The 14,603-nt window shown below is 35.6% G+C and overlaps 1 protein-coding gene across 9 annotated transcripts in view; it reads right to left on the bottom strand.

The window, feature by feature from the left end:
- Positions 1 to 14,603, bottom strand: part of STXBP5L (syntaxin binding protein 5 like) — a 189,269-nt gene that overhangs the window by 94,188 nt on the left and 80,478 nt on the right. For all 9 annotated transcript variants that reach the window (XM_039717752.1, XM_039717751.1, XM_039717758.1 and 6 more), the window contains exon 5: positions 4,139 to 4,273. In XM_039717752.1, the coding sequence (XP_039573686.1) occupies positions 4,139 to 4,273 (135 nt within the window). The remainder of the gene's footprint in view (positions 1 to 4,138; positions 4,274 to 14,603) is intronic.

Below are 14,603 nucleotides of genomic sequence, written 5' to 3'. Positions count from 1 at the left end.
CTTCCCAAATGTATGATCATGCTGTGAAAATTGATCTCATTGTAGTTGAAGTAAATGGAGACATGCTGAGCTCATTGACTATTTTTCTCTTCCAAAGCTGTTTCCAAACATTTGGAAGGAAAAGAGATAAACTGTTTGCTTATTAGAGAATAGAAAACCAAACAGTATCATGAGCCTCAAACCCCTCTGGCAAAGGACTAGCTCTGCTACATGACAGAGAAATGACAAATGAAAAAGTCTTGATTTATTCATTCTTAGCTGAGATGATTGCTTCAGTGTGGCCTGAAGTATTGATGATGCATGAGATGATAGAAATGTCTGAGGCAAGAACTGGTACCCATATGCTTGTGTTTTTTCTCAGCTCTGTTCAAGGAAAGGTCCCCTGAGACACAGTGCACATGATTTAGAGAAGGCAATTTTTCCTGCAACTTCCAGAATTGGTTACGACTTACTTCTGAAAATAATCTAAAACAAAAACCAAAAAACAAACAAACAAAAAAACCCCAAAAACCCAACCAACTGAACAAAAAATTTTGTTTCCTTTGCTTATTAGCTGTTCAGGCCTTAATTTCTAACTAACACTAGATTCTGTTTAAGCTCACTGAATCTTCTCTCCTAAGAGAAGACCATAGTCACTTAGGATAAAATATGTATTGCAATCATCTTTTTGACATGTATCTCCACTAGATGCTTCTGAGCATGGCATAAAACCACTATCACTCAAAAAAATAGTGCTCTAGTGATATTTCAGATACAAAAGTAGACAAGAAAATCACAAAAAAAGCCTTCTGCACTGAATGCCAACTTTGTAAGTAAAAGTAGCTGTGCAGAACAAGATGATCAGATTTCTTGCATCATATGCAAAATCTAAAAATGTTGCATCTAAACCTGTTTCCCCTTTAAGTCTTCAAACTGTCAAGCCTTTTCACCTCAGTCTTCCACTGCAACAGAATCACTGTTACAAAAAAAATCTTGCAGTTATTTGATAGGCCTCACTGGCTCAAAATATTTTTTTGTTTCTGAGGATGAGGTTTATATGGAGATTTCATTAGAAGTAGATGCAAATCAGTGAAAAGTAACAGGGGGCAATTAAAATAAAGAGAAGTTTTGTTGGTAGACTTTCAGTTTTAGAAACTGGATGAGAATTGCATGAGGAGGGACGAACTTCTTCAGGCTTGTTAGAGCAGATGATACACAAGCTTGACACACTTAAAATTTTATTTATAAACCCTCCATCTAAGCTGAGGACTTGAATAGAGCAGCAGAGCAATGGCTTTTGCTGGTCTTTCTGTGCCAATAAGTTTGAAAGACATATGATTGCACAAAAGGTAATCCCTTTCCTTCCAAGCTTTATAGAGAATAGTAACATCTTCAAGCTAACCTCACACTCTGAAATGTTAGCATTAACTCAGAATTTAATGTAATGTTATGAGCACCATTGCCCCTTACATTGTTCTTGATAAGGCTGAAGATTTTCCTGAATTTTACATACATATATTTTCCTATTTTCTTTCATCTTTGAAAACACCTAACATCAACAGACCCTGTGAACTTATACACCCCAGAACAATCTGATTTTACTGTAAGCAGGAAGTTGGTCTTGAAAATTCTACAGAAGCCTTACAAAATGAATTACTTTATGATTCTATAATACTAAAATGTTAAAAATATGCAAAAATTATGTGTAAATAATGTGGAGATTAAAAATATAATAAAATCAGAACACACCCATGGCCCAAAATAAAACTGTTCTTTCAAAAATTTTTCTCAGTACTATTCTAAAGGAAAGTCTACAATCATAAGCTCATCCTCATGAAGTACATTTAAAGGTAATAACATTTCCTTTAAAAGCTAATCTACATTCCATTTTAAGTGCAGGAAAGCAACAGTACTGGAACAGACATCAGAGTTTATTACCAGAGAGCATTTAAATTACTTTACTGAGTCACCCAATTTCAACTTCATATGGACTGTAGCATTTATAAAAGTGGCTGCTGTGGCAAACATCACCATTATTCCCACCAGCCTCTTCCTCTAATACAGAGAAATTAATCTGGAGACACATAGGATCCCCTGTTCACCTGCAAAATATTTACAAGGACAACTTCCTCTGCTCCATTTCAAGGAGTACATGATAAGGTTGATGGAAAGGATGGAGCTGTAGAGAAGCACACTGCTTACATTGACCAATTTATCACTGTACGACTGGTAGAACTAGAAGCAGTAATGAATGAATACCTGTGCTCATCTGTCAACAAAACAGTACATGGCAAACCTGCTGTTTAGAAAAAGAACCCATTTTGGTAACCAGGAAGCACAGGTGACACAGTCTATCTTTATTATCCTGTCATTACCTTTTACAACTTATGGAAAGACAAAAATTGGAAAATCTAGATACTTTCCTGCATAGAAAATACAAAGAGGATAGCTAGGAGGGGCTGCTTGCTTCCTTGAAGGTTCTAGAGAGGGAGCATATTGCACAGCATCTAGCCTATGTCAACAAATCAGTTGTGAAGTTTGTTAGAAAGCAGCCCTTATTTTCCACATAGAAAGAGGGGCATCATTGTACTCTACTTTCATGAAAAATGTTTGTTGTGGCTACTAAAATAATTTTAAGACATTTATCCAGAAGAATTTTGAAATAATTAGAAAGTGAAACTTGGTGGAAGGCTTCCAGTCCATAAAAACTTTTGGATCTATTTCCCTACAGAATAGAAAGATCCTAATTTCTGGAGGAAAGAAAATTACAAGTGCACACAAAACTAAAATATGCTGTTTTTCCAAAAACTTAAAGACGTTATCTACTCAATGTAGCAAACATAGACATTTGAAAACACAGGATTCAAAAAGCCCTCCAATATGTCAATGTCATCAAAACAAAGAGAGAAACAGAAAACAGTTAGGATATTTCCCACCTGAATAACTCATCAAAATGATAATACTCTGGTGGAAACCATGTTTTCCAACAATACTTTTTTGCAGCCAAAACTACTAAACAGAGCCAAACAGTCCCACAGGGACAGAAAAACCAAACATTCCAAAATTGAGAACTGGATGAAAGATTTACCAGCAGACTGAATCCTGATTACTATTTGAATCTTAGTTTTATGTCCTTTGAAGGTAAACTTCGATTTTTACAACTATGCCTATGAAGTCTGGTGAGGGCAGAGAGGGAGAAAGAAAATGAGGCATCAGTTCAACCTGGGGGACAGAGTGATTAGTATAATAATAATAATAGAGGGAGAGGAAGGGATTGAAATTTTGAGCTTACACTGCAGGCCTGTAACCCTGTTCGTAGTTGCTGTTCTCTTGGTTCACTGAGATTGGTGTAATTCAGTTTACTACCAGAGGTTACAGGTCCCTCCCAACATGAAGCAAATGTCTCAGAAACTGCAAGAAGTACTTTGAGCTCTCCCATAGAAGTTCCTCTTGCTGGAACTTCACAGAGGATATAGCAGAGAAAGAGTTTTTCCTTTCTGTCAAGGCTTTTACTTGCAGGATAATAATGCAAGCATAGACGTATCCCAGATTTTTGTATGTCTCTTTCCATTTCATATCCACAATACAGGCATCTTGCTTAGCTTGTTAAAATCCATCATTTAATAGGCCCTCATTATCTTTCCCACCACTTCATCATGTTTTGATCATGTTTGAATTAACTTTCAGATTCTCACTGGGTTGAGCAGGAGGCTTGGTCTAGAGACCTCCTCATCTAAATGATGTGTCCCTTCTCATCTAAATGATTCCACAGTTCAGTGAAGAAAAGTTCTCTGTAGAGTCTTAGGGCAAATATCCTCCATTATTCTCTTCACAGGATGGAGGACATAGTGATCAAGCTTTCTTCATAAAAATAGCAAAATCTGAATTTTAGTGATGAAAGACTTTCTCTATTTCATGGAATTTCATAGTTAAACAGTACCATTTTTTTTTCCTTTTATATGAATATAATTGCACGGTCTCTAACATAAATCTGACTCCTCCAAATGTCCTGTAAAAAACCAGTTAATACTGCAAATGCATTCACTGAAATGAAATGCATTCACTGTAATATTTGAGAAACCAAATAATTCTTAAAAATTAAATTTAAGACAGCTATGAAAATGACCACACATACAAATGAAAAAAAATCTGCACTTACAGTTCTATTGCCTTGTTCCACATGATAACATATCCAGAAAGAATGAAGGACTCAATATTTACAATGTGTGTATTTCCTCTCTCTGTTCCAACATAAAGCCATTTACTCTGGAAAGGTAGATGGCAGTAAGTAATCCTGGAAAAGAAAAGAAAAAACAAAAAACAACAAAATAAAAGCGACTGAATACCACATTAACAATATTTTTTAACACTTTTGCAGCTGAAAGAATTATTCTTTCCATTTTATAACTAGAGAAAAGCCTGCCCAAAAGGCATTCTGAAGAATGTGCAGGTTCTGCGGGTCATCTCCAGGAAAATAATAAAAAAGAGCATGAAACAAAACAGGGCCATCCTGCCTGTTGATATCAAGGGCAGGACAAAAGAGAAGTATCACCTGAGCACTGAACTAAGTCTATCTATCTCCATGAGTATGTAAATTGCACTTTGACAGCCTTCAAGACTCTCAAGTAAAGCTTTCTTATATCCTTTCTCAGAATAAGCACATTATCCAGTCAAACAGAGTTTCATGGACATCAGTGGGATGAGTGTTTTGCACAACAGAAATATAATACCATAATTCACAGAAGAAAACATTCATTTATTTGCCATCTGGAAGAGCAAGGCCTTAGATAAGAGCATTTATCACAACTGAACTACCACACACACATTGAACCCTACACTCATTACGAAGTGCTGCATTAGCTTGGAAAGATGTCATGACAATTTCTTATGATAATACATAAAAGTTTTCACAGATGACAAATGAGTATGTTTAGGTTACTTTTATATGATATAGATATTATATACACTAAAACAAAACTAAATCTATATGAGATGAGAAAACATTTGCTACTAAAACGTAAGTGAATGCATGCTACCTACAGAAATTGAAACTTAATCCAACCTTATGGTATAGACTTGTAAATTTTGACAAAAAACCCCAGGTATTTTTCTTGGTATATCATAAATTATTATATTTATCACCCAGTTCCACAAACAGGCTATTTCTGGCTTTTATATACAAACTTGATTTTTTCTTTTCCTTAGCACCTTCAACCACCACAAAAGTACATACAGTATTTAAAACCATGCGTATTAAAACATTTCATTCTTATGGCAATTTTTCTGAATTTATTATAAAGGAGTGAGAGGGGTGTTGGCAATCTTTCAGTAATTTGGCTCTCTCAGTCAAGTAAAGTCCTCTGAGTAGAGCACTTGCTACTCTTTAAGGAATTGTTCAATAATTATACAAATGAAATATACTGTATGTAATGGTTCCCTGTAAAGTACTCTCAACAAACAAAAAGCTTCCAAACACATTATTCTCAGTATTTGCATAATTCTGTAGTTTTCCAAGTATCTAATAAACTGTCATTACATTTAATGCTAGATTCATTCAAGTGAGGAAGATTACTTTTTTTGCAGTTATGCATCACACTGGATTGAATACATTTGATATATGGAGTCTTCACATTGTAATTTATGGAGAAAATTATTGTGGAATCTTGGAACCCAGAATAAGGCTCACCCTTCACAGAAATCTTGTTTTGTTGATTAAAGTGAGACCTAAATATGAGATAGTCTTTGCTCTGTTCATACGGGGCTGAATTTTACCATCAGTTGTCTAATTTTGGCAATAATTCTGGAGCCTTTAGTGGAAAGAGCACCAGCTTTTTCAAGAGAATTGCTTTGAGAATGTTGGAATGCATAACTGAAAATGCCTTCAGGCAGCAACATAATACTGATATTGTGGGTCTGTTGGACCAACAGAAGATCCAACAGAAACAACTGCAGAAGGTATATGCCACATACATAATCTTTGACAGAGTTCAAGCCATGAGCTTTATTCTTCTGCTCATAACAGGTGTAAGGGACCATTTGCCCTTTTGGCTTTATAGCTTCAAATGGAAAGGTTTTTTTTTCACATCTTTCCTCATCCTTTTCCTTTAAACTAAAAACCTCTCTTTTGCTTTCTCTTCTGGTGCATCATTTCCTACACTTCTCGTTAAATTCATATTTAGTCCATTTTTTGTTGTTGTTTCATTTCTTTCATTTCTGTACTATCTCTACTCTTCTTTCTTGAACTGCAAAGCATATGGTGCTTTGTTAGGTCCCAGCCCATAAAAAACTTCCCTAGCTAATAAACCCTCTTAAACACTTCATGTTGAAGATAACCAAACACTTGTTTGCTGTAAACTATCAAATTAAAGGAAGAGAAGATAATTTTGATTTGAAAGTGTTGAAAATGTAGCTGTCTAGTCACTGACAAAAAAATCCTAAGTTCCAAAGTGAGCCCTACTTGACTTGAACACAGCTACTCCAAATCCTTGCAGTAGTGTCACCAGACTAAGCAGGTTCAAGTCCACCGAGGACAATGCTATTTTTCAGTCCTCTCTTAAATCCAAGCACAAGCCACTACAGGGTACTGCAGAAAACTTGATCTCCCACGTGCAAGAACGAATTTAACATCTTGATTATGAATAAAGTTTCAACATCACCTCACACACTGTTTGAGGCTGCTTTGGGCTGCTTTTCAACCTTTTCAAGATTTACTCCCTCCTCATAATCGCTAGGACACACTGCCACAACAATCAACAGACAAAGTGGGTGTCTGCATTCTCAGATGTTTCATGTCCTCTGTCTGCCTGCCTTAGGTTTAAAATTTCAAGAACATAATGCTTTAAGCACAAGGTCCTACAGCAAAAGAAAAATCAGACCAATGTATTAACTACTAAAAAGTAGTTAGGCCAAAAGCTACTCAAATCTTAGACTTAATATCTGTCTATCTGAAATCCCAGATACTACTACCAGTCACTACTAGGGCTGGATGTACAATATGAAGGATGAAAAGATAATTAGGTATTGCTGAAGGATGGGAGAAAAAAAGCACCACAGCCATGCCTGTTTTCTTAAGCCCAGCTACTTCCTCTTAAATAATTTCATTTTGTTCTGCCAAATTTATGGGACAGTCAGGTAAGAAAGTATCCTGCATGTTCTTTCTTTCACAAACTACCCTATGAAAGTTTATTGTTTACCCAAACTGTTATTAAACATTATGAAATGTCAAATTATGAAATGTATAAATGTCATTATGAAACCTTTCACAATGTGTGTGCTTATAAGAAAATAGAACTCCTTAAAGACAATCCAGCTATGTAACAAACCTATTAGAGCATGGGGATTACTAGGCATTTTAATACAATATATTGCCAGGCTTCACCAAACAAAGCCATATGATTTCATATTCTTTTAAAACTCTGCACTTCTCTGAAGTAGTTTTATTTTACATTATGCAAATTAATTTCAAACTGCTTTATATATTATTGGCTTTTCACTTCTACAGAAAATATTAACTTGACTTTGAGGCTTGGAAGCTTTGAAGCAAGACTCAGATTTTTAATGAACATCTTCCATCTCAGTAAGTACTGAAATTATATAACGATTTCTTCAAGAGAAAACAATGAAGTCTCATACTGTAGTTTTCACTGGGGATGAAAGGTATTCTATTATATGACTCTATTAGTCACATATCCCACAAGCAAATTAAGATGTCTTTTGATGCCATTACAAAAATGAGTCAATAAGCCAGAAAGAAAGAAAGGCTATTTTTCTTCTTAAGAAGTTAGGGGTTGTACTGAATTATGTCAGTATGAAGTGCTTCTGACAAAGTTTAATCAGATTGTCAATCTGATTGAGATAACATGCAACAAAATTAAACGGAAACTTGAGGATTTTCTCACTGTTGATCACTTAACAGAAAGTCAGCCAGAAATGTGGATATTGTACGTTCTTAGCAGCAAACCACAACATGAATCTTATTGCTCATTACAAGAAATTGATTAATTGATTCCAAAAAAGGTGTTTATATTCTGCCTGAACTGTCTGAAACATTGTATCATTTTTTTCCAAATGACAAAACAGGATATAGAATATCCTGTAGGATACAGTAATATTTTAAAAATCAAGAGGTACTAACTGAGCCACTTAGATCAGAATTTAGTAAGGAAAGCTACTTTGCTAAGATCCTAAAACATACCTCATGTAAGTAATTAAACATATTATTTACATAAATTATGTAAGTAATATAACAGATATAATGGAATAGTTGAAAGAGGCACTGTCAAGACATTGAACTTTATTTTGGAAAGGAATATATTCTGACTAGCAAATCTTGAAAAGGTATATTTTTCAGAAAATCTCAGCACTCCAGAGTTTAACAACCATGGCCAGAAACTCTGCATATTAGTAGAATACTACAATGTTAAAATAATTCAGAATGCTATAACCTCTACAGTATTAGTAAAAACTCTCAGATTACTTAAAATCATCTTTATTATGTTAATTGTATTTGTCTATGAAAAAGAAAAGATAATTTTGAGAATGCTTCTTTCTAACTCTGCTTTGTTATTTTTGTTTTTCTATTTTTAGCATGAAAAGTTTCCTGGAACACTATTGCTGGTGGTGAGTGGGGAGACCTGCTGAAGGTTGGAAAGTAAATTGCATTTTTGTCAAAATGAGAAACAGTTATTCCAATTTAATTATTTAGTCGTGCATTCATAGACATCAAAACTGCAGTTAAATTTACATGATGGCTTTTCCCTTTATACAGATAATCTTAAATATGAACAAGTATAGAAACTGTGTATTCCTTATGCCCTGCACTGACTGCCAGAGTTCTGTTTCTATAAGTTCCTACAGAAAAAAATCTCATTAGCTTGAACTCCCTTTCAGAATCCTACCAAAATAATCTACAAAGTCCAGGTTTGCAGGCAATATGGAAATCTCACAAATTTACAGGAAAAGAGGGAGGTAAAACATGAAGGAGCATTAACTGGGAACATGAGTAGCTGACAAGAAGCAAGCCCAGTAAGACACACCAGTCATGGTCCTGGCCCAGCCTTCTGCTCTCAGCGACTCCTAAGGGACTGCCACTGCCATCCACCCAATTGCCAGTGAGTTGACCCAGCAGGGATGAATTCTATGACAGAATTCCAGCTGCTGGGAAAGTTGATCACCTTCTTAAGATAGTTAAGTCTATCAGAAGCCTACCTTTTCACTGCTGTGATTATGGCTTTTTTTCCTGACTCCAAGGACTTTCTCTAGCATCCTCTGGTGCTTCCAGTACCTTCCACTAATTTATGCTATTTCCTTGAGCTGGTCATTCCCAAGAGCTGTTCTCTGGGCTCTGCCACCTGATAGACTGGGCAGCATCCCTGGTACTTGCCAATGACTAGCTGATGTTATGTCAGGTCCTCTTTCAAAGCAGCTCTTTGAAAGGATTCCTCTAGAGAGGAATCTGTGGCTTGTGCAGCCTTCAGTGGATATTCACAAAAGGGGAAAACCACTGCATAAGCCCTTCCCTTCCTTATTGATTTCTGCAGGATTCCTTCACTCCAACAAAAAAACTACAACTGCTGAGGGGGCTTCATGACTTTGTATCAGTCCTCTTCTCCCTCCATCAGCAAGCACAGATTATTTCCACACAATTTATTTTCTTCCCTCATAGTCCCTTAATATTTTGTAATTTTTAACAAAAGTACTACCAGACTCATCTAGTGCTCCTTCCTTCATCAGCGATTGAAAGTGGACTGAAGTAGCTTCTGGCTAGCCAGTATTCTCAGAAAGTGTAAGGTTACTTTTCCATCAGTTTAGTAGAGGATAATCAAGCTGAGACTATTGCTTTAAGTCACAAAATGGACACCGGAAGATTTGGACAGATATTCAGGTGAACTACTTTGTAGCTGACCTGAAGTGCCCAAACAGAAGCACAGGTTAAAGCTACTAACAATGAAAGAAATTAGTTTTTTCCAGCAGATCTAGCAAAGGATGTAAACTATGAGCTATTTGGCCTCTGGAGGTATTTAATCTTCTTCCTGCTCTATATATAAATTTGGAGCTCATCAGCACTGTAAGACATGTAACAATAAACATGCACAATAGCAGCAATTCATGCAGTCTGCCATCCACATGATGTGTTTTCAGCAGATGGCTGTGCAGCTCCCCAGATAGATGTGAACTGGGTCTGTGCATAGTAATAACAACATTTCCTCTGCTACAGGGGGTGATGTCATATACCAGGAAGCCCTAGGAAGGCAGAAACCCAAGATGAATTCCATTATTGAGAGTTCCAATGTTTAACTTCAACTCTCATTTTAACTTGCAGAGTATGTGAAATCTGTAGGGCCGATGCAAGAGCACAGGAAATACTTTAAATTACCAACTGGCTGACTAAGAGTCAAATGAAATAGAGAGCAGTTCAATACTTCTGGAGAGTTCCTTCCTTTCAGGGTCTTGGTGATACTAATCACAACATGAGTCTTTCTCCTATTCACACTAGATTCTCCAAATACCATATAGGACAATTTCAAAGTTTTCTAGGAGTCCTGCACACACAGATCCTAGCAGAAGGTGAATGAACCAAACATGGCTTTGAGATTGATACTCTCAAAGCCATGTTTTTTAAAAAATGTGTTCAGTTTTGATTTAAAATGAGAAAAATCTTCTCTTTCACATATATTTTCTGCTAGCAACAGTCAACTTTTATTTTGAATTAAAATCAGTTGATTTGTCTTATGTTTTAATTACTTACATAGAAGAAAGCGAAGTAGAGCTAAAACCACACTGAACATAAATTTCATTGCATCCTGGTGACAGCATAATATGGGATAAACCCCACTCTGTTATTTAAGAATATCGGGACACAAGAGGAATATTAAGGCAAATTATATTCTCAAAAACACCGCATTAACAATTCTGTCTCTGGATTTTTTTCCAGAGTCTTATACAGACTGCTCAAATATTTGTTGTTTTAAGACTATAGTGCATCCACTGCAAATAAAGGTGATGACAGTACTGGGTAGATGAAGAGGGTCTATCTAATGAGAAATGTAAGAACTAAAACTTAATTGTATTTTTTTACCAAATACAGAGCTGAATGTGACAATTCTGTTTATAACTACTCAGTGAATCATCTCTACCAATAAATTCTAAGTTAATAATGAAAGTCACAAACTATTTACAATTAAAAACTGTGAAAAAAGGAATAATTTAGCTGACAAACCACTGTCCATTTCCTGACTGAACACCCAATACCTGCAGACAGTAGAATCACCTGAAGACATTACTTGAGCTTATACACACCTAATATCTGTAGAGATCAATGTTTTAAAGAAGACAGTAAAATGAACTGCTTTACAAGATGCAATCTAATACATGTTCCTTACAAAGAAACATGAATGAAAAATGGAGTCAAGGCAGTGGTAACAGTTACCTAAGAAGACTTCCACTTCCCAATGTTCCTTTCAAGTTTTGGCATCTCAGACTATTCATCTTACCCAATCAGTCCAGAGAGCAGTTTTATTTATCTCTGTTTTACACTGGTTTAGATACAAGTATTCATCACAGTCACTGCTGCTTGTACAACAGCAAAATTTTAATTTGAGGATTGGAATGTAAGAAATGAACCTCAGAGGTTCCTCTCTTCTCTTTAATACTGATTTAATCTGATTTCTTCAAATTAACTACCACTTGAGCTAGAACAAATTACTATAAGATACCTCTTGATTTAAAGATTTTCAGTGATGGGAGATTCTCCACAAATGCTGAGGTACAACAAATCAGGATTCCACCTCTAAACTATAATTTCAATACAAATTATCCTAAGAAAAGTATACTTCTAGCTATTTGTGAACATCCTACATATAATTAAGACATCTTCCTCTCCTCCACCCCCACTTCAATTTCTGCAAATTCTGTGTAGAAGAAATGTTAAGAAAACATTGTCACTTTAGAGTTTCATTTAAGGCCAAGAGGCTTAAATAGTGCTGAGATGTATAACACAGTTATTTTGACAAAGCAAAAAAATAAGCTTATACAGCTATTTTCCATCAAATTATTTAGATATGTCATCTGGCTGGTGGTCCACTGCTGCTTTCAAAGTGTTTAAGAGACGAGCATTTTTCATGGTGTCCCTTACCTGAAATATTATATATAAGAAACTTACAAGAATAAGAAACAGGGATACAAGAAGCAAAAAAAATCCCCAAACCCAAACCGTAAAGTTTTAAGAAATGCAGCATGGAAAACTATTTCTTTCTCAAGATATTTTGGGTTTGTTCCTTTTTTTCATTGGATCTATTGGCACATTCTGAAGCATTCTGTTTTTTAGAAATTGGGACTGATCATTATTCCTTTGAAGTGTTAAAAATGAAAATACACAGTTCAAGGTAAAGCACTATTAATAGTACATTCTGTCTCTTTTTTCCCTTCTCTTCTGTTAAAAAAATTGAGAATAAAAGTGGGCTGTTCCTGTGTTTCTTTAAAAGCCAGAACTTTCTTTTTAAACCTTCTGGACAGGGGAAATAACCCTAAAAGCCTGAAGTTAGGCCCATTCTTGACTTGTGAGCTTAGTATTTAAAATGACTTTGCAACCACAACTGCAGTTAATAGCTTACAGCATTTAAAAAACACTTGTTTTAAGAAATGCTCATGTCAACCACAAAGGACATCAGTGTAGCAACATTTGTAATGGGTGTATGAACATTTGTAATGGGTGTCAACATAAATTATTTACAAGCATTTAACTCAAAAGAACCTAGAACAAATCAGAAAAAGCATGTTAGGAAATACATTAGATGCATTCCATTTGATTAAATTAGTAAACCCAGAGATTTCCCTTGAATGAAGAGTTAATTTATGTATTTAGATAAAATCTCATGAGCTTATTATGAACTCTTTACAAGAACAGTCAAAGTCATGCCATAGGACCTTTGGTTTTTCCCAGTTTTATTTCTTTGATTTCTTTCTTTTATTTACAACTCCACAGAAGGCCACCCTGGCCTGTCCAGCACGCCATAACACACACAGACAACTGCAATATGACTTCCTGTAAGACACAGGCACTGATATTCCCATCCTCAATAACTCCAAGGCTATCTGCAGTAGCACTGCAGCAAGTCATGGGCATTACTGAAGCTCAAGAACAACTTAGAAGTCACTCTTGAAATCCCGGTGTGCAAGGGGATGTACAGCTTTTGTAGCCTGTGCTACGGATAATTTGTTTCATTTTCAGAATGACAGAAAATTACCTTCCTTCCTCTAGGACAAATGCACAGCAAAGAGACACGCTCTTTTATCAACTCCCTTGTATGGTTTTGACTGCAAATTCATTGGAGTGTCCTACCTGTAGGAGCAGGATCACTGACTGTGACACTTTCTCCCTGCCTAGATCTTTAGTATTACACAACAATAATGCCATGGATCGAACAGGTGTAACATGAACACTTGGTCCCAAGAGAAAGAGATAAGGTTTCTATTCCTTAAATAGAAAAAGATGCTGGAAGAAACCAGCATACTTTTCATTGACTTCTAATTTGCTTCTGATGCTGACTCAAGGTCATTACACAACAAAAATGAGAATAAAAGTTCCACAAAATCAGTGAGGTGAGCAAATTAATGAAACAGGGGTGGAAAACAGACTCTTGCTCTCATCTTCAGGGGAAAGACAATGTACATGATTTTTCTCTTGTCTACTGGCTTGTGAAATCACTATTTCATATTTGTAATGCCTCACTTGTCCTTCATAAATTTCTTTGAAGGTTAAGTAAAAATGGGGCTGTAATACCAAACACAGTGACAGTGATGGGCAGTGCAGAGCACAGTAAGAACCACTAAGTCTCTTAGCAATGAAAGAAAGCCAAATAACAAAGGCTGGAACAGGAGGATGATGTTCTCAAAAGAAAAAGGTTTTTATGTATTTATTTCATTTATTTTGTAGCATCTGCATTAAAAAAATCCCTAACACCTAAGGGTAGAGTTTCTCTCATCCCTTCACCCAACACTGAATACATAAAACAAAAATGCAATTTTTGGTTTTCAATCTCATAGTTCTAAAAAATTAAATTGGGACCTAGCTCAAAGATGAAAGGTTGAAACTTGTCTTTTGTGTAACAGCTTGACTTTCACAGAGCTGTTAGAAAAGTAAACTAAAGATATGTTAGTATTTCACCCTCTGCTAGCTGCAGCATACACAAATCTGTGTTTATCATACATTCTTACTAAAATAAGTTTAAACCCAATTTTATATCAATATCAATCAAGTTATTTTGAATGACACGCTAAAATCTGGATAAGACTGAAATACTGAAATTGACTTCAAAGAAAAAATAATTTTACATGTGTATGCTTTTTCTTTGTATGCATGCTTTTTTCCTTAACAGCTTCCATCAATTAAAATCATGTAGACTTATTGGAGACCAGCTGTTCTCATTTGTTGCGCTTCAGTAGACAGGGACTCTGTGATTAATCGTCCTTGTTTTTCTGCAATCTGCAGTCTCTCTTCTCTTCCTGCTCATGTACTGTTTAATGATATAATCTCAACACTGACATTACTAGCTCTATTTCTGATTTGCTGGAATAATGCCCAGAGTTTATTGTGACAGAAGGAAAAGTATCCTAAATCATTGCAT

This window comes from Passer montanus, unplaced genomic scaffold (assembly GCF_014805655.1).
Source record: "Passer montanus isolate IOZ18808 unplaced genomic scaffold, ASM1480565v1 scaffold39, whole genome shotgun sequence".
Taxonomy (NCBI): Eukaryota; Metazoa; Chordata; class Aves; order Passeriformes; family Passeridae; genus Passer; species Passer montanus.
This window is presented reverse-complemented; position numbering and strand designations above follow the sequence as displayed.